Source organism: Molossus molossus, unplaced genomic scaffold, assembly GCF_014108415.1.
Source record: "Molossus molossus isolate mMolMol1 unplaced genomic scaffold, mMolMol1.p scaffold_m16_p_17, whole genome shotgun sequence".
In the NCBI taxonomy this organism is placed as follows: domain Eukaryota; kingdom Metazoa; phylum Chordata; class Mammalia; order Chiroptera; family Molossidae; genus Molossus; species Molossus molossus.
The window spans coordinates 51,693,343-51,719,665 of NW_023425352.1; the positions used below are offsets into that span (position 1 = coordinate 51,693,343).

Here is a 26,323-nt window from a genome sequence, read left to right on the forward strand (position 1 = left end):
GGCTTCCACGGGCCCCTCCCTGCTGTCCCGCCACCTGGCTTCCACGTGCCCCTCCCTGCTGTCCCGACACCTGGCTTCCACGGGCCCCTCCCTGCTGTCCCACCACCTGGCTTCCACGGGCCCCTCCCTGCTGTCCCACCACCTGGCTTCCACAGGCCCCTCCCTGCTGTCCCACCACCTGGCTTCCACGTGCCCCTCCCTGCTGTCCCACCACCTGGCTTCCACAGGCCCCTCCCTGCTGTCCCGCTACCTGGCTTCCACGTGCCCCTCCCTGCTGTCCCGACACCTGGCTTCCACGTGCCCCTCCCTGCTGTCCCCCACCTGCTCCACGGGCCCTCCTGCTGTCCCCACCTGGCTCCACGGCCCCTCCCTGCTGTCCCGCCACCTGGCTTCCACGTGCCCCTCCTGCTGTCCACCACTGGCTTCCACAGGCCCCTCCTGTGTCCCGCTACCTGGCTTCCACGTGCCCCTCCCTGCTGTCCCGACACCTGGCTTCCACGTGCCCCTCCCTGCTGTCCCGCCACCTGGCTTCCACGGGCCCCTCCCTGCTGTCCTGCCACCTGGCTTCCACGGGCCCCTCCCTGCTGTCCCGCCACCTGGCTTCCACACAGGTCCTCGAACCTGCCAAGCTCAGTCAGCTTCTAGGCCTTTGCATACGCTGTTCCCTCACCCTGCAACTCTTCTCTCTGTTTTCCTGGCTGATTCACGGATTCTCTTCTTTTTATTTTTTTATTTTTTTATTGTAGTTAAATACACATAACATGAAATTTACCTTTTTTTTTTTTTATCCTTACCCGAGGACATTTTCGCATTTATCTTCAGATAGAGCGGGAGGGAGAGAGGGAGGAAGAGAGAGAGAGAGAGAAAGAGAGAGAGAGAGAGAGAGAGAGAGAGAGAGAGAGAGAGAAGCATCGATACCAGAGAGACACATCAAGGGGTTGCCACCCACATGATCCCGACCGGGGCTGGGGACAAACTGCAACTGAGGTACATGCCCTTAGCGGGACCCAAACCCGGGACTGTGTGATCGGCGGGCCGATGCTCTAACTGCTGAGCCAAACCGGCCAGAGCCCATTTAACCATTTTTAAGTGCACGGTTCTGTGGCATTAAGTCCGTTCTCATTGTTGCACAACTATCACCACCATTCAGAACTTTTTCCTCATCTCAAACTGACCGTACCCATTAAACAGTAACCCCCCATTCTCCCTTCTTGCCCCTGGCAACCACTGTTCTATTATCTGTCTCTATGAATTTGATTACATATACAAGTAGAATCACTTATAATATAGGACTTACTAATACGTATTTGTCATTTTGTATCTGGCGTATTTCAATCAGGATAATGTCTTCAAGGTTCATTCATGTTGAGCATGTATTAGGATTTCCTTCCTCATAAAGGCTGACAAATATTCCATTGTGTGCATATACCATATTTTGTTTATCCATTCATCTGTTGATGGACACCTTTAAAAAAAAGATTTAAAAAAACTGACCTTTAGACAGGAAGAGAGTGATGTTAGAGTGAAACAATGACCAGCTGCCCGTCTGAGAACCCAGGACAGGCCGGGCTCTGTGGTCAGGCCTTGAGGCCAGCGCGGCCTCTGGTGCGGGGTGAGCCTGTCGCTGGGGTGGGAGGCCCCAGCCGTCCGCCTCGGCTCTCTCTCTGCTCAGCCCCCTCCCTCTGGCCCCAGGTGGTGATGAAGGTGGTGCAGCTGCTGCCTGAAGGGCACTGCGTGAAGAAGGAGGTGGACGCAGCGCTGGACACAGTCAGTGAGACCATGACGCCCATGCACTACCACCTGCGGGAAATCATTATCTGCACCTACCGCCAGGTGAGCCCCTCCCTTAACCCAGGTGCACAGCCCAGGTGTGGCCACTGTGCTACGAGGTGGCTAGGGGTCCCTTGGGACCCTCACGGGCTCTTGGTCACTTCCCCACCTTCTGGAAGCAGAGGTGATCCCTGAGATGGAAACACGCCGGGTCCCAACTTGATTCTGCAGCGCCCAGTGGGTTGCCTGCGAGGGTGCTGGTCGAGGGTTCAACAGCTGCTGTATCTCTGGGACCCGTCACGTATGTGGCTGACCAGAACGAAACCCTGTCCTGCTTCCCTGTGGTGCCAGGTAGCACCCTCCAGTTTCTTTTAAGGGAGCCTGGGAGCAGACGGGGCCGCTCTGTGGGCCTGGAGAGTGGCTGTTTGGTAGCCGGCAGGACAGCAGTTAACAGCCGATACTGCTGAGGGAGATTTCCATAACAGCCCAGATTACAGGTATAAATTCTGATTTTTAGCCTGTTTAGGAAAATTGTGTCCCCCTCTTGGCCATGGTCCCCAGTGCTCTGTCACACATGGCCCTTCTGGCCCAGTCATGTTACCTGCCAGGCAGCCCTGGGCATTGGACTTCGTGGCCTCTGGTCTGTGAGGAGCACTGACTGCCTGATTCTGTCCTCTGCCCAGTAAATGTGGTTGGCCGCTGGGGTGAGGAGGGCACTGGGGCAGGGAGGGGCAGCCATGGGGGCGACGGGGCTTCAAGAAGACTGCCTGAAGTGAGTGGGCATCCCCTTGGGTGCCAACCTGGTGTCATCGTCTGCTGGCCAGCAGTTCCCAAGGACAGCTTCTGCCGGTGGCCCCTGCAGAGGCGGGGGCTCCAGGCCAGCTTCGTGCTCTGCCTGCACCGGGCACGCCTTGGTGAAATGCTGATCCGGGCCAACCCCTGCCGAGGTCATAGCTCAGACCATGACTGGGGCACTGGGTGGGTGCTTGGCTGAGGCAGGACATCTGCGGTCAGGCTCTGCTCAGGATCCGAGGTCAGTTGGAAGGGCTGCCACATGTGGGGTGGGCAGAGTGGTTAAGAAGTTTCGGAAAATGAACTTTGCTGGTTTTCCCCAAGGCCCCAGCTGCATTGTATCTCTACTTGCTTTTGGGTCTTCATGGAAGTTTGGTATGCTGCCGCCAGGTGGCAGCCAGGAGCTAAGAGACTGGGCTCCTCTGGCTTTCAAAGGATACAGGGCAGAGAACGGAAGCTGCTAGTTCTCTCTCTGGCTGGAAGCTGAAGCAGTTGAAAGTGTTGCCTAGTCCTGTTTCAAAGCATCAGAGTTCCCACCCCACACTGACCGCCCTGTCAGAGTCCCCCTCCTGACACCCCCCTCCTTCTAGCCCGGCTAGCTCTTAAGTGCTTTTAGGCATTTTAGGTACCCCACCCCCACCCCACCCCCAAAGCTCATAGGCCCCCCCTCTGAGCTCTCAGCCATGGATGTCCTTTGTGAGGCACCCAGAGGGGGAGCAGGGAGAGGAGCGGTTTCACAGGGCTGACCTGAAACAGTCCCCATATGATGGGGGCTGGGGAAGGCACCCAGGCAGGGGGACCCACTGCATGGGCAAAAGCCAGGAGGCTGAAAGGTGCCAAGTAAGTGTGGAGGCAGTGAAGGTGTTTTGGTGCCTACCACACATTTGTGTTGGGAGCTGTCAGAGGTGAGGGTGGGTGGGTAAGCTGGCTCTCACTGTCGCAGTAGAGAGGGAAGGCTGGTGTGGTAGGAGCTGTATCTGGCGGTGGATGCCCCTGCTGCCTTTGGGCTGTGGAGTGTTTTAGTGAGGAGGCAGGTAGCAGAGCCAGTGGAGGGCCGGTCCCCCACGCCCCCTCCCACCATGCCTACCATCAACTCCCCCCATTCCCAAGGCTAGATTGACCTTTGCAATGAGAATGGTGGTGGTACAGAAACGACATGTAGAGTTATTTCTCAGTGTGGCCACCAGGTGGCGCAAGTGAGCTGAATTTGGGTCAAACTCTCCAGGTGCTGATGAACAGAGGGGCCTGAGACACTTTTTTTGTTGTTGTTAATCCTCACTGGAGGATATTTCCATTGATTTTTAGATAAAGTAGAAGGGGAGTGGAAGGGAGGGAGAAAGAGAAACATCAACGTGAGAGACATATGGATTGGTTTCCTCCTGGGGCCGGGAATCGAACCTGTAACCCAGGTGCATATCCTTGACTGGGAATCAAACCCGTGACCCTTTAGTCTGTGGCTAATGCTCTAACCTCCGAGCCAAACTGGCCAGGGCTGAGACACCTTCTAATGCAGTCCTTCTCACCCTGGCTGTGAATAGATTCATCTGGGAGCTTTAAAATATATCTGTTACTGAACTCCATCCCCAGAGAGGCTGATTTGGTTGGTTTGCTGGGGGGGCCAGAGCATGATCTTTTAAAAAAATAAATTCCCTAGGTGAGTCCAGTGGACAGTCAAGGTTGAGAACATACCACGTCCTCTAAGCAGGCGTCCCCTACTTTAGTGGGCTTCAGGATCACCTGCAGGCTTGTTAAACTGTTACCCCCTGGGGACCATTGTCCCCTGGTGTTTCCTGCTGCTGGGCCCCACCCCTGGGCTTTTGATTCTGTAGGGCTGGATGTCTAGCAGGCTCCTAGGTGCTGGTGCTCCTGGTCAAGTACCACCTTTGTCAGTCAATTTCTGCAGGAAAGCCAGCTGAGATTTTGATAGGGATTGCGTTGAACGTGTAAATCAGTTTGTGGAGTATTGTCATCTGAACAACAATCACTTTTCTGATCCATGAACATGAGATGATTTCCCATTTATTTAGGTCTTCTTTAATTTCTTATGTGATGTTTTATAGTTCCCAGAGTGTAAGTCTTGTATTCTTTTGTTAAATCTATTCCTACTTTATTGTATTTGTGCTATTATACATAGAATTGATTTCCTTATTTCACTTTTTAGCATGTTCGTTGCTGTGGGATAGAAATACAGTTGGTATTTGTATATTGATCTATCCTGCGACCTTGCTACACTTGTTTATAGGTTCTAATACGTGTTTGTTTTAGTTAATTCCTTAGAATTCTTTGTATACAAGATTGTGTCATCTACAAATAGAGTTTTACAACTTCCTTTCTAATCTGGGTGCCTTTTATTTAATTTTCTTTTCTAACTGCTCTGGCGAGATCTTCCAGTACAATGTTGAACAGAAGTAGCGCGAGCAGACACCTCCGCTTGTTCCTGATCTTGAGGAGGAGGCTTTTAGTCTTTCCCCATTGAGTGTGGGTTTCTCATAGACCCTTTGTCAGGGTGAGGGAATTCCCTTCCATTCCTCGTTTGAGTGTTTTCTTTTCTTTTTTTAAAATCTTCACCAGAGGGTTTGTTTTCTTGATTTTTAGAGAAAGAGAGGAAGGGGGGGAGAGAGAAACATTGGTCACTTGTTTCCCGTACTTGCCCCAACTGAGAATCGAACCCACATCCTTTTGATGTGTGGGGTGAAGCTCCAGCCAACTGAACCACCAGGCCAGGGCTTGAGTGGTTTTTTTTCATGAGTAGATGTTAAATTTTTTTAAGTACTTTTCTATGCCTCTTAAGATTATTAGATGATTTTTGCCCTTTTTTCTATTGGTATAATGTATTATGTAAATTGACTTGGGTTTTAAACCTACACAGCATTCCTGGGATAAATCCTACTTGGTCGTGCATGGCAAGTAATCTTTATATATATCTGCATTTGGTTTGTTGTGAATTTTTTGCATCAGACTCATAGGAGATATTGATCTGTAGTTTTTTTTCTTATGACGTCTTTGTTTGGTTGGTATTAGGGTGATTCTCTCATAGAATGTCACCCTCTCACTTTACAGAAGGGGAGGCTGGAGTGTAGAGAGAGGTGCTATCACAAGCATGCAGTTAGCTTGAGCCGCGTAACAAAATACCGAGGCTGCATGGCTGAAGCAACAGAAATTCATTTTCCCACAGTTCTGGAGGCTGACACGTCCGAGGTCAGGGCTCTGGCTGATTCATTTCCTAGCGCGGGCCCTCATTCTGGCTTGCACGCCGCTGCCGCCTTGCTGTGCCCCCCCAGGCCTTTCCTGGGGCGCGTGTGGGCAGAGGGGGGAAGGAGGCAGGGTGGGCTCTCTGGTATCTCTTCTCATAACGCCACTCATCGTAGGGGTCTAATCCTGGGCCCCTAACAGTGCTGTTAGGGAACAAAGAACGGGAGTGACCTTAGTCCCCTGGGATTTCACAGACTGGATTGAAAAAGGAAAGGACCATTGCAGGGTTGCCACTATGTAACCTTGTTAATGTGTACATTTTAAAGAAAAGAAGGAAGGCGGAAAGAAGCAAAGATTTAAAAAACCCACCTACCATCTGATATGCTTGGGGTTTCATAGAAGAAAAGGTATTTTAGTACCAGAAAAGCACAGTGGGTGTTATCTCAGACTAGAGGACAGTCTTTGAAGAGATGCACACTTCTCAGTTCCCGTGGGCCTGTGAGCTGGTCAGGGGCCTGCACTGGGAATCACAGCCTTTGATGACGAGGCTGCTGTCGCCTTCATCAGGAAGGCCGAAAGCCCCTGTGGCCTGGTGGGCCCAGAGCCCATGTCCTGCCTCGGGTCAGGGTGATCGGAGGTTCCAGCTGCCTCCAGATTAGAAGGGCATCTGGCCAGCTCGGCGTGTGTGTGTGTGTGTATGCGTGCACCCTGGAATGGACTTTATTACGGTTGACACAGTGTCAGTCCCTGTGTGGACGGGAAGGAAGCAGGTTAGATTGTTCCAGGCTGATTGGCAGAAGGCATATGAATGTGGGGGTTGGAGGGAGCTGGGTGCCTACAGGGCTGTCTTATCTCTCTGACCACTGTGCCCTGCCTGCCAGGCTGGGCGGATGCTGCTGCCCTGCAGGGCTGTGTGGGAAGGACACCGGGCCTGGGAGCACAGGGCTTGGCTGGCACACAGTAAGCACTCAACACGTGGGAGGGCTCCTGGCATCATGCTAGCCCAGTGCCTCGAGATGTTCCTCTGAGCTTCAGGACCCCCACTGGTCCAAAGCTTTTAGTGCTAAAGGACTTGGAGAGCACATGGCCCTCTGTTTACAGACGAGCGGGAGGGTGGTGTCCCAGCCCCATGTGAGTGGATGGCCGAGCAGGTATCCGCAGCAAAGACCCTCTCCCAGCCCCGAGCCCCACCCCCACTTGCCCGTGGCCCCGGTCTCAGGCCGTGCTGCCCTGGTGAGCTGTGGGGCTGCTGCGGCTGCAGGTGGCAGCTGTTTCCTCTGCCCTTTCCCTCTGGGGGACGAGCCCTGCGGAGGCTGGCAGCTGCGTCTCAGCCTGGTGTCTGGTTGGTTGTTACCCCTGCCCTCTGGTGTCCAACCAGACGTTCCCAGGGGACCTCCCTGGGGCCTGCAGTTGTCTGCTCGAGGCCCTGGTACCACACGTGCAGGCGGCATCATTGGCCTGGTTGGACCCCTGGAACCACTGAATAGAACTGGACCTGAGCTCCATGTGCCTGGGAACATTCCAGAACTAGTCCACATTCTGCCCCTCTGAAGTTTCCTCCCAGGAGTCCACGCCTCGGGGTCTGAAAGCGCAGCGCGGCTCCTCCGCCCCCTGCGCCGTGAGCCCCGAGCAGTGCGGCCCCGCCAGGTCCAGCAGTCAGCTTACCCTCAATAACAAGCAGTTAAGAAAACAGCTCCTGGAACTTGGCGGGTGTGCTTCTTGCAGCCATAAAACCGTTCAGGGCCCATGGCAAAGAGGCTTGGGAGCGTGGTGACCACTTCTTTGTTGTGGATCGGAAAGGAACAGCGTAATCTCGCTGCACCGCCAGGTCCCGCGGGCAGGGGGACGGTGTGTGGCTCGTTACTGAAGAGACCACTGTCCGGGCTCCCTGGCTCCTGCCTGCCCAGCGATGATTTCATGTTGACCTTTCATTTGGCCTTTGTGGACCCGCACACACCTTCTCCTGTCGGTGTGGTCACGGTGTGCCCAGAGGACGCTTGCTTGTCGCCTGGATGATGTTCGCGCTCAGCCAGCACGCTCCCTGGTGCCTGTCCTGTGCTTGACGTGTCTGGGACGGAGCGTGTGCCCCATAGGACGAGGAGAGGCGGCTTAATACGTAGCTCCAGCTCGTGGCGTTTACCCCGTTCGCTGAAGAGCCTTTGCATCACCGCACGGTGGAGCGGAAGTGCCCAGGGCCGTGTGCTGCTGCCCCTGCTGTGGCCCTTGCCTTGCCTCCTGTCCTCTGGGGGGGACGGCAGGGGGACTGTCATCGAGCATGTTGCGCTTTCGTCCGTGTGGATTATTTCTGTAGGCTGATCTTTCAAATGAGGAGCAGTGACTGAGTTGAAAGGAATTTATTGTTTTAAAATTTTATTTTGGAGCCATGGTTGGTGTTGCTCAGTGGTTAGAGCATTGACCCGCACACTGAAAGGTCACAGGTTCGATTCCTGGTCAAGGGCATGTACTTGGGTTGAGGTTTGATCCCTGGCCCTGGTCGGTTGGGGTTGTGCAGGAGGAAACCAATCGATGCGTCTCTCTCACATCAGTGTTTCTCCCCCCTGCCAAACACTCTCTCTAAAAATCTATGGAAAGAATATTCTCAGGTGAGGATTAAAAAAAATTATTTTGGGCCCTGCCAGTTTGGCTCAGCAGTTAGAGCATTGGCCCATGGACCAAAGAGTCTCGGGTTTAATTCTGGGCAGGGGTATGTACCTCGGTTGCAGTTTGTCCCCGGCCCTGGTTGGGGTCGTGCAGGAGGCAACCAGTCGATGTGTCTCTCTCACATTGATGTTTCTATCTTCCTCTTCCTCTCTCTCCCTCCCTCCCACTCTATCTGAAGATAAATAGAAAAATGTCCTTGGGTGAGTATTAAAAAAAAATTATTTTGGAAAAAATCAAACAGGAAATTTCAAAGTAGAGAGAATAATTTCATGAACCCTTGTGTGCCCACCTCTCGGTTTCAGGAATTACCAATCAGAGCCAGTCTTATTTCACCTGACGCCTCGTCCACTGCCCCATCTCCCCCATCCGGTCTCCCCATCCCGACCGGATTATTTTGAAGCAAGTCTCAGATGTCATATTTCTTTTAAAAATATTTCAGCACATAAAGAGGGGGGTCTTTTAAAAAAGATCATCGTAACATCATTTCCTCAGACAACAAGAGTTTTGCATCATCACCATCCAGTACCTTGTCAGTGTTTACATGTGCTCACGGGACCCAAAGTCTTTTTGCATTTGGATCGGGATCCAGAAAAGATCCACAGATCACATTTGGTTGATGCGTCCCTGACGTCACGCTGAATCTAGAACAGCTCTTCCCTGGAAGGGTGCTGGCTGAGATGACGGCATTGTCTTACTGACGGCCAGCCTCCAGGCCACGCTGGTTACACCCCGGGTGCGGCTCAGCCTGTGCGCTTCCTGAGGGGAGAGCCAGAGGCTTGATCGGATTAAGCTCTGCTTTGGCCTAATAGTCGTGGGTGGTGCAGTGTCTTCCACGGGGATAGCAGGTCCTGTGGTCTCTGTCACGTGGCGGATGCCAATGCTGTCCCCTGGATTCCTGATTTCACTGGGGATTTGCAAAATGGCGCTACACTGACTGTCTCATGCCCTCTGCATTGACTCACGGTCAGGGCAGGAGGCGGGCCCCGTGCTGGCTCTTCCCTTGGTTTCCCCCCTCCCGAGGAGGTTGGGGAGGTGCTCCTCTAACACCGGGGTGAGGATGTCGGATTCGGTGAGCCCCCGTGCTCCTGCAGCTGGGGACAGACAGACTAGACGGGGGTCTGGGAGACTGGCGCAGGGTGGGCTGGGAGCGGACAGAGGGGTCATGACGGGAGGCTGGAGGTTGTTAGGGGCCAGTGCTGGGGGCAGGGCCCCAGCCCCGAGGTGTCCTAGCGCCTCCTTGGCCATCGCAGACCCAGCTCCAGAGGTGCGGACCCCAGGCTGACTGCATTTTCACCCCCAGCCCAGCCAGCCCTCACTCTGCCTGGGCCTGACCGAAGGCGGCTGTCATGCTCCCTCCCTCTCTGCATCTGAGGAAGGAGGCTCGGGCTTGCCCAGGAACACACCGCTGGTGGGTGAGGGGAGAGCAAGATGCCAGTCCCCGGCTCCCAGGTGGGGCCCCTTCTCATGCACTGTCCCCCCCCCCGCCCACGTCCCGCCCCACGGGGCCTAAAACGAGAGAGAAGCCGTGACGCTTGGCCTGTCTTCCCAGCCTGGGGGTGGGCAGGAAGACAGAACCATGTCAATGTGGGTCATGGGACAGCCTGGGAAGGAGTTCCGTAGTGGGGTGTGGGACCAAATCCGCACACAGGTTTTCCAGGGACAGACCTTCCTGTTGTGGCTGCTCTCTCCTCGGCCTCCCTCGGGCTGCCCGGCCTCGGGACTGCGGCCCAGAGATGCCTCCTGCAGCCTGCAGCGTCGAGGAGAGGGGGCAGGCCTGAGCACCCCGTGCGTGCAGAGGCCAGAACGCTCAGGGCACTTAAAAGGGAAAGAGGAAAGCAAAGACCCTTGGAACGAAGCCCCTCGTGAGTTCGGGACTGAGGTGAGAAGGCGGGGCCCCGGGCTGAGGAGAACCGGGACGGACACCAGCCCACGATGGTGACACCGAGTCCGGGCTCCGGTGGAAGCCCCGTTAAATCATTACCCGCAGGGGCATCTCCCCAGCTTTGGCTGCTGACGGGACTCTCAGGGCTCTGTGTGCACAGTCTGTGTCCTGTCTCTCCCTCAGAAAGAGTTCTCGGGGGGCGGAGGTGAAGGGACCACGGAGGGGTGGAATGTCCCTTCTTCTCCGACAGATTTTGTTACAGACTGTAATGCTATAACTTGGAGCAGCGCGTTTTGAGTTTTCTAAAAGTTACCTTTGTCTCCTCTGGTCCTCGGAGCAGTTGGTGAGATGGTGGGATTTTAGACCCATTTTGCTGAGGAAGACTGAGGCCTAATGGGCTTTAGTAGCCAGCTAAAGGCAGAACCGGAACCTGTCCCCCCGCTCCTCAGCCTGCCTTCCTTTCCCTCCGCCACGGTGGCCAGCGTCCAGGGCAGTTCTGTGGTGGACAGGAAGGGTGGGCAGGGAAGCCACCCGCCCCTCTGCACGTATCACCCTGGGTCGGTGCAGAGTTGCCGAGAGGTTAAAGAGATCCCGCGCAGTGTCCCCAGGACCAGGGCTGTTACCTTAAGAAAAGTATGGAGTGAGACAGGTCTGGCTTCGAGCCCCAGGCAAGGTCTCTGTCTTTCCAGAGTTGTTCCCTGGAGACCTCATTTCAGGAGGGACTGTGTCTCCAGGGCCCGGGCGTGCAGTCTGAGCAGCTTAGGAATGCTGGGAGCTGTCACATCAAACATGACAAAAGGGGGGTTGCTTCCCAAGGCTCTTTCACGCCCGGCCCAAAATGGAGCTGGTGGTTCGGTCAGTGGCTGCCAAAACGGAGACTGTGCTTGCACGCACGTGTGCGTGTGTGTGTGCTTGTGTGCGTGTACATGTGCTTGTGTGTGCTTGTGCGTGTGTGTGTAGGGCACATGCTCAGTAGCTGAGACCTCTTTTGCTTTCCCTCCCTCCACATCATGCGGCTGAGCTGGAGCCATCTCCACCCTTTGGGGTGCTTTCCCTGTGTACTGAACAGCCAGCAGCCACTGAGCACCAGGATGTCCCGGGCTCGCTTTCCAAGTGTGCTTTAGGCTGGGAAGTTTCAGTGGTTTGGGAAGGGCTTAAATCTGAACCTGAGCATCCCTCTGGCACACCCCCACTGAGACCCTGCCTCAGTCCGTCTGAGCTCACTGCTGTCACTGTCGGGTTGTGGTTGTCACCGGAGGTGCCTCATTCTGTTGCTCATCTTTGTTCTGCTGGGCAAGGGCGCGTCTCTGAACCCCGACGCCCAGGCCTCGTCTGGCTCGAGTCGGCTCTGTGATGTCTGTCTAGTGAGTGGATGGACAGGTGGAAGTTTGAGTGAGTTAGTGTATGATTAGTCAGGAAACCTCACCTCCACCTCCTGTATCTTTTGGTTCTTTGTGTGTTCCAAGGGAGGGTGCTCTCCAGCAACTGAGAGCCCTGGGCCGGGGATGGGAACCCGGGTTCTGGCCCCGGCTTTGCCAGCAGCTCCGGGGGCAGCCTTGGGCGAATCACTCTGGCCTGCCTGGGCTTCTGCTTTTCTGTCCGTCGCTTGAGGTCCCTACTGCTGCTCTGTCTGCCTGAAGGACCTGGTGAGCACCAGTGTGGGTGTGCTGGGAGGTGGCAGTGGGTACGCAGGGTGTGGTGGGTGGGGGCTGGGACACCAGGCTGACTCACTGGGTTATGCACAGGGACAGTGGGCTCCTGAGGGCCAGGACCATGCTTGTGGGTGCTGAACCCCAGAGCTGGGCCCAGGGGTGCACGCACATTTGTTGAGTGAATGGCGCACAGGGAAGCCCACTGCTCAGGGTTAGCCCCTTCGCTCTTTGAAAGCGCCGAACGTCTTTGGAAAACTAGTTGCCCTTCTGTGGGCTGAGGGCTATTTTCTCCCTTTTGGGGACTAGACATAGAAGCTTTATTGTGCTCCAGGCCCATTGGCTGGGGCTCATGGAAAAGCCCTGGAGGCAGCTGTTGCTGATTTCTTGGGGGCCAGTGTCTGCCAAGGAGGGGGTGGCCTCGAATTTGGAGAGGATGGGGCCTGAGCTCTGGACCCCGCCCTCCCAGCCTGGACCCCACCTGAGCTGGAGGGCAGAGGCCACCAGGCCAGGCCTGCTCCTGTTGAGTGGGCAGGGGGCAGGGCAGCAGGGAGGCTCCAGCGGTGGGGTGTCGTCTGGCTTACGTGGATGCCAGCCCTGAGCCTGGCTTCTCTTCTTTGTAATCCTCACTCGAGGGTGTGTTTATTGATTTGAGAGAGAGAGGAAGGGAGAGAGAAACATTGATCAGCTGCCTCTCAAACATGCCCGGGGTTCAAACCCACAACCTAGGTATGTGCCCTGACTGGGAATCAAACCTGCAACCTTTCTGGTGTATGAGATTCCACTCCAACCAACAGAGCCACCTGGCCTGGCCGGGCCTGGCCTTGCTCCTGTTTCTCCTCTGGGCTCTGTTTCCCTGGGGCCGGTGCTACATTAGCTCTCCCTAGGACCTGGCAGGTGGTCCACCTCTTGAGCCGCAGTCTCCCTGAGCTGGGTGATCGCAGGCAGTCTGACGCAGGGCTCAACGAAAGCGCAGGATGCCAGCATTAGCCATGTATTGATTAGACAAACATTTAGCGCGCACCTGCTAAGTGCCAGGCCCTGTTCTAGGTGCTGGAGCAGCCTCATGAGCAGAACATGGAAGTCCCGGAACCCGCACTCCAGTGAGGCTGACACACAGAAAACAGTATACACGTCAAAATTATGGGGTGTTAGGTGTTGCTATGTCTGTGGGGGGTTGTGGTTTTGCACAGAGTCTGGGTCAGGAAGGGGCCCGATGAGAAGGTGGCATTTGCCCACAAAGGAGGTGAAGGAGGTCACTGCTCTGAAATCCAGGCAGACAGTGCGGCGGGTGCGAAGGCCTTGAGGGGGGAGCTGTCTGCTATGTTTGAGGAGCAGAGGGAAGGGCAGGAAAGGAGGTCAGAGGTGATGGGGCAGGAAGTGCAGGCCAAATGGGGCCTTGTCTGGGACTGCACGGACTCAGCTTCTGCTCCGCGTGCAGCGTGTGGACAGAGGCCGGCGGTGTTCTAGAGCCACCAGCCCTGTGCGGCTGTAGGAGCAGGAGCGGGGCGAGGTGGTGGCAGGGAGGCCAGTCAAGTGCTGTCGATGACATAGGCGGCTTGAATCAGGGTGGTGTGAGGTGGGCAGCTTCTGGGAGTGTTTTGAAATCCAGGGACCAGACTCCCTGACTGGTTGGGTGTGGGCTGAGAAATGGAGAAGTCCAGAAGTCAAGGAGGGGTGCCAGGTTGGGCCTGAGCACTGAGAAGGGTGGAGCTGTCACTACGATGGGCAGGCCTGTGGGTGGGCAGGTTTGGGAGAGCATGGCAGGTTCTTTTGGGACATGTTTGGGAACAGGTTTAAAGTCCTGAGCAGGCAGCTGCACGTCCCAGTCGGGAGTCCCAGGGACACATGTGGGAGTCCCCAGTGTCCTGTCTAGAATCTGGATTCTTCATGGTGGTGAAAGCATGAGACGGGATGAGATGGCCTAAGGAGGCAGTGCCATGGATCACCCGGGCACGTGCTGAACCAACTCGTCAACACGGGCGTGGGAGGAGGGTTTACCGTTGTCCCCTGGTTCACTGTTGTCCCCTGGGGTACTGTTGTCCCCTGGTTCACTGTTGTCCCCTGGTTCACTGTTGTCCCCTGGTGCACTGTTGTCCCCTGGGATACTGTTGTCTCCTGGTTCACTGTTGTCCCCTGGTTCACTGTTGTCCCCTGGGATACTGTTGTCCCCTGGTTCACTGTTGTCCCCTGGTTCACTGTTGTCCCCTGGGATACTGTTGTCCCCTGGTTCACTGTTGTCCCCTGGGATACTGTTGTCCCCTGGTTCACTGTTGTCCCCTGGGATACTGTTGTCCCCTGGTTCACTGTTGTCCCCTGGGGAACTGTTGTTCCCTGGGGTACTGTTGTCCCATTTTACCATTGTCCCCTGGGGAACTGTTGTCCCCTGGGGAACCGTTGTCCTCTGTTTTACCATTGTCCCTGGGGTACTGTTGTCCCCTGGGCTACCATTGTCTGCTGGGGTACCATTGTCCCTTGGTTTGCTGTTGTGCCCTGGTTTACTGTTGTCCCCTGGGATACCGTTGTCCCCTGGGGTACTGTTGTCCCCTGTTTTACCGTTGTCCCCTGGTGTACTGTTGTCCTGTTTTACCATTGTCCTCTGGGGTACTTGTAAGGAATTGGGGGCGCCGCCGAAAAACAGAGAAGAGACTGGAGAGCCAATCAGCCGAATGAACAGGGATCAGGCTTTATTGGGTACACTCCGGGCGGGTTCACAGACTCCGGGGGTCAAGACCTAGAAGCCACACCCGATGCTGGGGTTGGTGCTTTTTTATATCTGCCCGTTGCAGCTGAGAGTTGTCTGTTAGGGTTTGACCTTGCGGGGCTATGCATGGAGCCCCTGGAATGTGAGTCGGTAAGAGCGGGATGGGAGTTAGTCTACAAGCTCGGGGCAGGCCGTTCCCGGAACAGGGTGGGAGGCAAGGCTGAGCAAGCGAGACAATGGTCGAGCAGTGTGCCTGGCGCCAGTCCCAGGCTATCGGACAGTACTGTTGTCCCCTGGGGTATCATTGTCTGCTGGGGTACCATTGTGCCCTGGTTTGCTGTTGTCCGCTGTTTTACCATTGTCCCCTGGGGAACTGTTGTCCCCTGTTTTACCATTGTCCCCTGTTTTACCATTGTCCCCTGGGGTGCCGTTGTCCCCTGTTTTACCGTTGTCCCCTGGGGTACCGTTGTCCCCTGTTTTACCATTGTCCCCTGGGGTACCGTTGTCCCCTGTTTTACCATTATCCCCTGGGATACCGTTGTCCCCTGTTTTACCGTTGTGTTGTCCCCTGGGGTACTGTTGTCCCCTCTTTTACCATTGTCCCCTGGGGTACTGTTGTCCCCTCTTTTACCATTGTCCCCTGGGGTACTGTTGTTCCCTGTTTTACCATTGTCTCCTGGGGTGTCATTGTCCCCTGTTTTACCATTGTCCCCTGGGGAACTGTTATCCCCTGGGGTACCATTGTCCCCTGTTTTACCATTGTCCCCTGGGGAACTGTTATCCCCTGTTTTACCATTGTCCCCTGTTATACCATTGTCCTCTGGGGTGCCATTGTCCCCTGTTTTACCATTGTCCCCTGGGGAACTGTTATCCCCTGTTTTACCATTGTCCTCTGGGGTGCCATTGTCCCCTGTTTTACCATTGTCTCCTGGGGAACTGTTATCCCCTGGGGTATCGTTGTTCCCTGGTTTAGTGTTGTCTCCTGAGGTACCATTGTCCCCTGGGGTACCATTGTGGCCCCATGTACCGTTGCTGAGGCCAGTCATGCCTTGGAGAGCAGAGGAGGGTGGACCGTGGGCTGGAACTTTCAGCTGGCTTCCTTCAGGAGAGTGGGGGCTTGTCCTGGGCTTGGAGGGTCAAGCTGAACACAGCCACGTCGGGCGGAGGGGAGAGCATCCCGGGCAGGAGAAGAGGCGGGTAAAAACAGAGGCAAGAGTGAGGCAGGGAGTGGTTGGACTTGACTGTGAAGAAAAGGGCCAGGGTGATAGGAGAGCTGGGATTTTGGAGTTTGTGTCCCAGCTTAGAACTCTGACTTGGGTGGTTACTCAACCTTGCAGAGCCTCATCCTTCATGGAGTCACTGGGAGAGTGGGTTAGAATCTCATGATCACGTCTGGGTGTCACATGCTCCCCTAGCATGGGGTATGCAGTGGGCCCTGGGCACACCTGGCGACGCTCGCCAGCCTTGCCCCCGTGCCCAGCAGAAGACAAAACTTCAATAGAGCCGCTGCTGGCCACGTTGGGCCCGCGCCTGTGCCGGGCAGACTGCAGGCTTGAGAGGCCGGAAATGCCAGTGCCCTGGCCACTGTTCCCAGCCCCCTTCTATTTCAGGGCTCAGTCCCAGGGGACGAGGAGGTCTTGCCCGCTGCACCACAGCTAATGACACCCTGGCCTGCCAGGCCATTTAAAAACAGCTTCACTATTTTTATCGGTAGGAGGTGGCTGGCCTGACCTCCTCAGACAGTGCCAACATGGGTGATTTTAAGGAAGCCAGGGCCCTGATAGGAAGACGGGTCATTCCTCAAATCACAGACTTCGATTGGGCAGGCTGTGCCCACGGAACCTTCCGGGGAGTGTCAGGCGTCACCTTCACCCAGTGGTCTGAATTTAGAGATAATTCTACCCTGCCTTGCCAGAAGGAGTCACTCAACCTCTCCACCCCAAATATTGCTCAGACCGGATCCTCCATGGTGTCTCTGGGGGCTGCAGGCTTGTGTCCCCATGGGAACAGGGGCACCGGGAGGACAGGGCTGCTGTGGCCGGTCTGGGAGCCAAGCCCAGAGCTGAGGGACCTTCAGGACCTTCTTCAGAGCTGTTTCATGGAAAGCAGTTTAAAATGGTTTTTGCTGCCCTGGCCGGTTTGGCTCAGCAGTCAGAGCGTCAGCCCATGGATTGAAGAGTTGTAGGTTCAACCTCTGGTCAAGGGCATGTGCCTGGGTTGCAGGTTCTATCCCCAGTCCTGGTCGGGGTCTTGCGGGAGGCAACTAGTTGATGTGTCTCTCTCACGTCATTGTTTCCCTCTCTCTCTCTCCCCCTCCCTCCCTTCCACTCTGTCTAAAAATCAGTGGAAAAATATCCTCAGGTGAGGATTAACAACACAATAAAATAAATAAAATAAAGCAAAACAAAATGGCTGTTGCCCGGTGGGACCACTGGATTTCCTCTCCTTCTTCCTACGAGAAGGCTTTGAGTGGGCTCAGGCCTCGGAACGGAGGAGGAAGCCGCATGGGGGCCGGGGGCTGAAGCCGGAGCAGCACAGCCCTGTGCTGGCCACCATTTGTATTTAGGCAAAAACAAACTTCTTAGGTTCACTGCCTAATTCTAAGCAAAACCGATTGATCATCAACACAACAGGCATCCTGATCTGCCCCCCTTCCCCAGCAGCAGCCATGGGGCCATCCCCAACTCAAACCCACCGGAAGCTCATTGGCCCCTTTGTCTGAGGCCAAGGCTTGGCATGGCCTCTGGGTGTTGCCTCCATCACCACCCCTCCCCTGCTGCTGCCATGAGTCCCTCCCCCGTCTACCTGGAGACATCTCTCTCTCTAACCCCTTTTCTCCCCCTCTCAGGGCACCTTTCTGCCCCCTTTCTCCTGACCCACCTCAAACAGCACCTCCTTTTTGATGCCCTCCCCAGTCCAGCTACCTGCCCTACCTCGATCCCATGATCTGGCCCTCTGGGTGCTTTGTCTTCTGCTCCCCGACCCCAGCCACCACCACCTGCAGCCCCCTGTGGGCAGGGCCTGTGCCTGTGCGCCACAGTCCCCCTCCTGTTCCCCGGATGGATGGACTGGCGTGGCTCTCCTTGTTCCCAGGTGCTTCCTCATACCTCACGAGCCTGAGAACCCCATCTCCAGAAACGAGGGTGGGGGCTGAGCGTGTAAATGGCAAAACCAGGCCCAGAACCCAGCGCGTCTCCTAGGGAGTCCGAGCACTGGCTGTGGGCCCTGTCCCCTCCTGGGCCCTGTCCCCCTTCCACCTTGCCCGTCCCCAGAGCCCCAGAGCTCCCTGGATGGTGTGTCCACTCACGCAGGCCCGGGAGCAAAGATGGCAGAGGACGGAAGGCTGAGTTGCCCGAGGCGGAAGGGGCGTGGAGAACCGCAGGCCCCCTGTAGCTGCTGGATTGTAGGACTGTGGCCGTCACGTCTGGGGAGGGTGCTGAGCCCCAGCGGTGTGCCCGCAAGGCTTCCAGCTGTGGCTCAGTTGGTGGAGATGCCCTTCCTGGCTCCTGGTTCAGGAGGCCTGGGCTGGCTGTGCCCTCCCTCCGAGTTCCAGCAGCCCCAGGGAACCGCCCCGCGCCACACCCTCTTCCTGGAGCAGACCTGGGGGTATGGGTGCAGGGTGAGCTGTGTTCCCCTCAGGGCGGGCAGCACGCGTGCGGTGGGTGGAGGAGCACAGTCAGGTATGGGGCAGAGACCTGTCGGGGGAGCTGGGCCTTGTCCCCTGGCCGCCCCTGACCCCGACATTGAGAAGAACCTCAAGAGGATCCCCTGTCTCCTGAGCATCCATCTCCCATTAGTCTTCTGTTAACAGGTCACTCCTACCCCCAAAGTTCAGTGGCTCCCAGAGGTAGGGCCGTGGTGCTCAACCCTGGCTATAGAGGCTCACCCCGGAGCATTCCCTAGTCCTGATGCCCAGGGCCACCCCTTGGAAACTCGTGAGATTGATCTGGGTGGGGTCCAGGCTTCTGCACGTCTGGGTTGGGAAGCCAGCCTACAGGGTCGGCTTCCATCACTGGGTGCTGGCCCAGTTCCCCTTCTTGTCCCCTCACATCCTCGTTCCAACCAGGCCGGCCCCTTTCTGGTGGCTCCTTGCTGGGCCCCATCCTTACCTCTGGGCCACCCCATCTGGGGCTCGCTGTCCCCTTCCAAATCCAGCCTGGCCCTCACAGCCCGCCGAGTCCGCGCTCCCTGGGGCCACTTTTCACTGCCCGCTGGCCCTGCCCCTTCCCTCTGCGGCGGCGCGTCTTCGTCTTGCGGAGCCTCGCCCCGTGGCCTGCGGTGCTCTGTCGCCAGCCTTGGAGCGGGTGACGGCTGGGATCTGAGGCTGTCTGCACACTGGTCCGCCTCTGATCCTGAACCATTTGAGAAACAGGCAAGAAGTCAGTTAGAGACAGTGCTGGGGTTTCCCCCTCCCCAGGCAGAGAGGAGCTCACCCCGAGGTTCCCCCTCCCCAGACAGACAGGAGCTCACCCCGAGGTTTCCCCCTCCCCTGGCAGAGAGGAGCTCACCCCGAGGTTTCCCCCTCCCCAGGCAGAGAGGAGCTCACCCCGAGGTTCCCCCTCCCCAGACAGACAGGAGCTCACCCCGAGGTTCCTCCTCCCCAGGCAGATGGGCTCACCCCGAGGTTTCCCCCTCCCCAGCAGAGAGGAGCTCACCCCGAGGTTCCTCCTCCCCAGGCAGACAGGGGCTCACCCCGAGGTTTCCCCCTCCCCAGCAGAGAGGAGCTCACCCCGAGGTTTCCCCCTTCCCAGGCAGAGAGGAGCTCACCCCAGCAGCCGCAGGCCGGGGAGCCCCGGCTGAGGGAGAGGGTCCAGGTTGTGTCCACAGGTCATGGCCCTGAGAGCTGGCCCCCTTCCCAGGCCACTGATCAGAGACCTCAGATGCACCCCTCCCCGAGGGAGGCCCAAGGGCTTGGGAGAGAGGAGCCACGAGTCTTCCCTCTAGTCCTGGGAGGGTGGGGCCGGAGGAGAAGACGTCTCCACTCACAGGAGTTGGCAGAAAGGGTCCTTCCTAGTGGTTAGAGCTGCGTGTCCAGTGTCGAGCCCATGGGGCCTGCCCCGGGCCTCTCCACAGCTCAGTCATGATGGAGGCTTGAACGGACCTTTCTCACGGCAGCCCGTCCTCGTCTGGTCGCCTTCAGAACGGGACGGTGGTTATAATTTCACAGTGAGGAGCTGGGGGTGGAGGGAGGCAGATGACCTGTCCACACCGTCCCAGTAGGAAGTGGGTTTCCGACGCCCCTGCCTCCCTGGTGCTGAGGGTGGCAGAGGGTGCGTGTGAGTGTGTGTGCTGGGGTTTGTGTGGTGTGTAGGGTGTGTGAGTGTGTATGGCGTGAGTGTATGTGCTGTGTGTGAGTGTGCTGTGTGTGCTGTGGGATGCATGTGCCTGTGGTACATGTGGGGTGTATGTCTGTGAATAAAGGTGTGTGGTGTGTATATGTGTGATGTGTGTGAGTGAGTGTGTTATGGTACATGTGGGGTATGTGTATGTGTGGTGTGTGGGTGTATGTGGTACGTGTGTGTAGGGTGTATGTGTGTGTGTGGGGTGTGAGTGTATGTGGTATGTGTGTGGGGTGTATGTGTGTGATGCGTGAGTGTATGTGGTGTGTGTGTGGTATGTGTGGGGTGTATGTGTGTGAGTATGTGGTATGTGTGTGGGGGTGTGTGGGGTGTATGTGTGTGTAGTGTGAGAGTGTGGTACATATGGTGGAGTATATGTATGTGTGGTGTGTGGGTGTATGTGGTACGTGTGTGTAGGTTGTATGTGTGTGTGTGGGGTGTGAGTGTATGTGGTATGTGTGTGGGGTGTATGTGTGTGATGCGTGAGTGTATGTGGTGTGTGTGTGGTATGTGTGGGGTGTATGTGTGTGAGTGTATGTGGTATGTGTGTGGGGGTGTGTGGGGTGTATGTGTGTGTAGTGTGAGAGTGTGGTACATATGGTGGGGTATATGTATGTGTGGTGTGTATGAGTGTGTGGGATATGTGTGTATGGGTGTGTGTGTGGTGTGTGAGTGTATGTGGTACATGTGTGTGTGGTGCGTGTGGGGTGTATGTGTGTGGGGTGAGTGTGTGGGGTGTATGTATGTGGTGTGAGTGTGTGTGGTGCGTGTGGGGTGTATGTGTGTGGTGTGAGTGTGTGGGGTGTATGTGTGTGGTGTGAGTGTGTGTGGTGCGTGTGGGGTGTATGTGTGTGGTGTGAGTGTGTGGGGTGTATGTATGTGGTGTGAGTGTGTGTGGTGCGTGTGGGGTGTATGGTGTGAGTGTGTGTGGTGCGTGTGGGGTGTATGTGTGTGGTGTGAGTGTGTGTGGTGCGTGTGGGGTGTATGTGTGTGGTGTGAGTGTGTGGGGTGTCCATGTTGAAGCCTGCGCTGACTCCCGCCATCCTGCAGGTAAAAGCAGCCAAATCGGAGCAGGAGGCCCGGAGGCTGCAGCTGCGGAGCCTGCAGTACCTGGAACGCTACGTGTACCTGGTGCTCTTCAACGCTTACCTCCACCTGGAGAAGGCCGACTCCTGGCAGAGGCCTTTCAGCACCTGGATGCGGGAGGTGAGGGCGGGAGGCCCGGCAGGCGGGAGGCCGGGCTGCCTGGCCGGGCCCCTGTTGAGCGGGAAGCCGCCTCATCTCTCACTCTTCTGTTTGGCTGAGCCTTGTCTTGGTTGGCCTTGGGTCCCCCGCACAGTGTCTGCGCTGGGCAGGCAGTAAGTGGGGTGCGGGAGCGAGTGCATGCAAGCATGAGGAGGGCGGAGACAGGATGTGGGGAACAGACAGGCCGTGTGCCAGGCTGGGCCCCTGCCCTGTGTGTCCCCAAGGCCAGTGTTGCCTGGCCTCTTCATTCCCATCATGTCACCTACTCTGCAAAGGGCGAGGTGGCATGCCCAGCCCCTGCCACCTTCCATTGCGACCTTGGACAAGTTAGTTAGCCCCACTGCCCTCAATTACATTGGACATAATGTTGATACTGTTGGCACCACCTCAGAAGGTGGCGAGGGTTCCATGAGCTACGCAGTTCAATCGCCAGACCCTGTGCTAAGCAGGTCTGCCTCACATGGCGGCTGTTGCTCTCCCATTTTACAGAGGAGCAGACTGAGCATAGACGGGTTAAGTTCCTTGTTCACAGTCAGCATTAGAGCCAGCTGGTGGGCTCCAGAGCCCCCCGTGTCTGGCCTAGGACACCCTCGAGTCCCACCTCTCTGCTTGGCCTCCCAGCTCTTCCTCATTCTTCCTTGGGCTCAGCTGGTTTAGAGACAGAGCTGCCACCCCGTTACCCCCTCTTCGGCAAAGCGGCCTGTACTCACCCCCCACCAGGTCGCTGGCCCCCCCTGACCTTAGCGCCTGGCCTGGCGGCTCTAATCTGGAGTCTGCATGTGCCCCCACGGGCGGGCGGGCGGGGAAACAGGAAGCTGGGACCCCAGCCGGAGAGGGTGTCGGAAGGGCACGGGCTGACGCGGGGCTGTGTGGGGGCAGCTGTGAGGCACCGGCGGGGAGGCCACCGCAGTGGCAGGGATAGTGGCTGCTGGGCCGTGTGCTGAAGGAAAAGCCTTGCGCGTGGCCCTCGGGTGGATGAGTGTTGAGTCAGGACACCTGCTGGGGTGTGGGTCACACCAAGGCCATGCTGGGTTCACCCTCATGAGCAGGCCTGGGCTCATCTTCCTCCTTGAGCCCCTGGGAAGGATGGAGGTGTTGGGGGACACAGGGCACTTCTGCTTGGAGAGAGGAAATCAGGGGAGCCAAGGGCTGGGGAGGAGCTTAATCCCCTCCCCAGCTGAACCTGGGTGGCGGATGTTGGGGAAAGTCAAGGAAGCAGAGAACTGGGGGGTCCAGTTAGGAGTGTGGGGTTCTAGCCTCAGGGCCCCTCTCTCCTGGGGATGAATGGCAGTGGGGGTGAGGGTTACTTGGGGACCTTTATTCTGAGTGGATCCTGCTCTTCCCCACCCCCAGGATGGTGGGGTGAGAAGGGGGTTCTTTGTCGGATGGATTGGGTCTAGTGTCAGGGCCTGGGCCACTGGGCACCAGAGCTGTGTAGTGTCCAGGGAGGCCCCAGGGAACCGACCCGCGGGGAGGCCCGCCCGGAACCCACGGCCAGAGGCTCCTGCTGGCTCCGAGTTCGCGCTGCCCTCCTCAGCCCTCCCCGCGCCCAGCGCAGCGCCGGGGCCTGGGGGACGCCCTGCCGTCCACTGCGGAGTGCTTCCCTGCTTGTGTGGCCCCGGTGGTCCTGCAGGCAGAGGCCGTTGCCCCCAGTACGAGGAAGTGGAAGCTCGGAGTGGTCAATAGCGGTCAAAACGCAAACTTGTTCAGTTCGCTGAGCTGGTAGGAGGCAGCCCTGGGCCCCAGACTCAGTTGTGTGCTTCGAAGCCCAGAGAGAAGGAAGGCACGGAGGGGGCAGCGGGACCCGAAGGACACCCTCCCCCCCTGGAGGCCGCCCCATCTCCTCTGCCATCCTCTCCAGGTGGCGTCGAAGGCCGGAGTCTACGAGATCCTCAACCGGCTGGGCTTCCCCGAGCTCGAGAGTGTGGAGGACCAGCCCTTCTCAAGGCTGCGCAGCCGGTGGCAGGAGCAGAGCCACAGCCTGGAGCCCCTCGCTGCCGGGGACTTCCTGTAGGAGGCTTCCCCTGCGCGTCCCCTCCCGCACGGCCCCACGGGGGCTGGGGGGTCTGAGGTGCTCTTCGCCGAAGGGGCCCCGAGCTGATAGTTCCCCAGCTTCCCAGAGAGACTGGGACTGGGTTGGGACCTCTTTTTTGAAAGAGCTTTTTATAGGACAGTTAGCACCCAGTCATACCTTGTAAATGACAGGCGTGGGAACAGCCGCGGGGAGGGCCCGGTGTGGACGCCTTGCAGACGGGTGGCGTCAGCCCTCCAAGGAGCTCGCTCCTCAGGTTGCCAATCAAAGCTACTTGTCACCTCCACTGCCACCTCTCCTCCCTGTCAGAGCAGGTCTGACCACCCTGGCACAAAGCATCCGGCCAGCGTCGCTTTCCGTTTCCTCCTCTTTCCGTCCTTCCCTGCTCTCCTCCGTGGCTTCTCCCCTGCAGCGCCTGAGCGCCCCCCGGCCCTGGGGAGCAGACCGCACTCTGGGTGACTTCAAAGGCAGCTTTACCTAGTTTCCTTGCTTCTCATGCCTTGTCTCCATCCTGGAGACTTCCCGAAGTCTCCACATGGCCTCTGCCTCTCCTCCCTTCCCCCTCCCTTCCCCCCCCCCTCCCCTGGGGCTGGCAGGGCCGTGGAGTTTTCGAAGGAGCTGGAACTATCAGGGAGCCCCTCAGGGGAAGGGGTCTCCAGAAGGCGGATGTGGCGGATGTGGCCCCGTGGAAGAAGCCAGCTCCATTTCCTGGGAGCCCAGGTGGGAGGTGCTGAGGAGGCCGGAGCACTGGGGTCACCCCACACCTCCCTGCCCCACCAGCCCAGGCGGCCCCGGGCCCCCACCTCTGCAGCAGGAGCTTACGGGGGTGCTGGGCGAATGAGGGAACAGTGGGAACAGTGTGAAAGCTGCTCAGGCAGGAGAGGCAGGCGGTGCTGGGTTGCAGCTCTTCTCCGGGGCCTGGTGTCTGCCGAAACCCAGGGCTGACCTGTGGGGAGGCCGTCCGCCCGGCCTGGCTCGTTGGGGCCAGGGGGCCTCTCTTGGTTGAGTACATGCGCTTCTGTGGAAAAACAGGTGGTTGTGTTCCTGGTCTAGATATTTGAAAAGGGGAGAAGAGGCTGAAGTTGTTCATATCTACCTAGTATTGGAAAACATTTGACCACCTTGGCTGATTTCTTTTTGCAGAACTACTGTATGTCTGTCACTACCTTTCCAGATTTGTTGTTTTTGTTTTTATTATTTTTGCATGTATTAAAAATATTAATTTGTTTGCAGACAAGGTCTAGGTGAGGGGTCAGAGATCGGGGCTGAACTGGGAGGGAGCCTTTGTGTTCTCATGGTTGGCCCTGACTTTCAGCTGTGCTGGGACCACTGGCCAGTCCCGTCACTGCTCTGCCTCAGTATCTCCATGTGTAAATGGGAGAATAATACTTGCCTACCTACCTCACAGGGGTGTTGTGAGGATTCATTTGTGATTCTTTTTGTACAGAGCTTTTGAGCATTAAAAACAGCTAAATGTGATTTGCACCTGGCTGCTGATTTGTCTTTAGTGTGAAGCAGGTGTTATAGAACTGATACAATTTGGGGTCTCTGCTCCTTCTGAGTAAGAGTAAGTGGGCAGGGTGGGAAGAGAGCATCTATCCCTAGTGCTCCCCAGTCTCAGAAAAGGTGTTTTTCCCCCAGACATGCCTCTCCTTCTTTCACATTTCCAATTGCGCCTTACCATTTCACTCAGGATGCCCAGGGCTATCGTGCTGAGCCCCTCCTTGAGGAAAGAATCATAACAGGCTAATTCATACTAAAGTGTGAAGGACTGCTGTATCTAGGGAAATTAAACAAGGCGAAGTTTCAGGAGCTATGAAGGAGGGTGGACCTCGACCTCCATTTTTTCCCCCTGCCAGGTTCTGCTTGGCCCCTTCAGGCCCCCGGAGGCTTGAACACATTGGGATTGAGAGATTGTTGAGGCAGTGGGGAGAGCGAGGCAGAGAGAGCACTGATCCTGGCTTCCACCCAAACACTTCTAGGATCAGGGGAGCAAGGCCCTGTAGGATGTAGTTCCGAGGTCAGCTGAGGGGTGGTGAGACTGGAACTCAGAGCCCTCATTGAGCTAGAGTTGGTCATCTTTCCAGGCTGGCAGGGAAGGTCTCCTGGGGTTATATCTTAGTACAGCAGGAAACATTATTTCCTAGAATGCGCTGTGTGGTTTTTGAGTGCCAATGTAGAGGTGTGTGCACTCAGGTGTGTGTGGGTGTGGCAGTTCTCACTTCTCTGCCTCGGATGAGGGGGTCTGGGTGGGGATACACAGGAGTGGGCAGCGTGTTCATGGGCGTGTCCCCCAAGCTCCCCAGCCTGCTCCAGCCTTGGAGGGCATCTAGCAGTGCCAGGGGCAGTGCTGGGTGACGTTTCAGTAGCTCCTCTGGTCATTGGCACCTGAAGCCTCTGATACTTGGGAGCAGCGCTGACACATGGTAAGCACGTAGTCAGTTTTAACCGCCTTGGAAAGGTCTCTCCAAGCCCTTGCTCAGCAGCAGTCCCCCGTCTGCTCATGACTTGTCCAAAGCCACACAAACCTTGACAAATGTGTATACCTGTGTAACCCAAACCCTGTCAAGATATGCAACCTGCCGGGCCGGTGTGGCTCAGTGGTTGAGCGTCGACCCATGCACCAAGAGGTCACTGGTTCCATTCCTGGTCAGGGTACATGCCAGGTTGTGGGCCTGATCCCTAGTGGGGGGCATACAGGGGGCAGCCAGTCGATGTTCTCTCTCATTGATGTTTCAATCTCTCTACCTCTCTCTCTCAAATCAATAAAGAAAAATAAATAAAAGATATGCAACCTTACATGTGGGTTATTATTATGATTTTTAAATCCTTACCCAAAGACAATTTTCTGTTGATCTTCAATAGAGTGGGAGGGAGGGAGGGAGAGAGAGAGAGACAGAGAGCACTAGAAACACCGATGTGAGAGAGACACACCGATTGGTTGCCTCTCACACTGTCCCAATTAGGGCCAGGACTGAACCGCAGCCGAGGTATATGCCCTTGACCAGAATTGAACCCACGACTCTGGTCCACAGGTCGACGCTCTAACTACTGAGC

The 26,323-nt window shown here is 56.7% G+C and overlaps 1 protein-coding gene across 1 annotated transcript in view; it reads left to right on the forward strand.

Moving 5' to 3' along the window:
* PALD1 (phosphatase domain containing paladin 1) overlaps positions 1-23,756 on the forward strand; it is a 78,588-nt gene extending 54,832 nt beyond the window's left edge. Inside the window, exons 18-20 of the mRNA XM_036265326.1 lie at positions 1,693-1,833; positions 21,040-21,195; positions 23,096-23,756. Of these exons, the coding sequence (XP_036121219.1) occupies positions 1,693-1,833; positions 21,040-21,195; positions 23,096-23,248 (450 nt within the window). The 3' untranslated portion in view covers positions 23,249-23,756. The remainder of the gene's footprint in view (positions 1-1,692; positions 1,834-21,039; positions 21,196-23,095) is intronic.
* Positions 23,757-26,323: the final 2,567 nt, after the last annotated feature.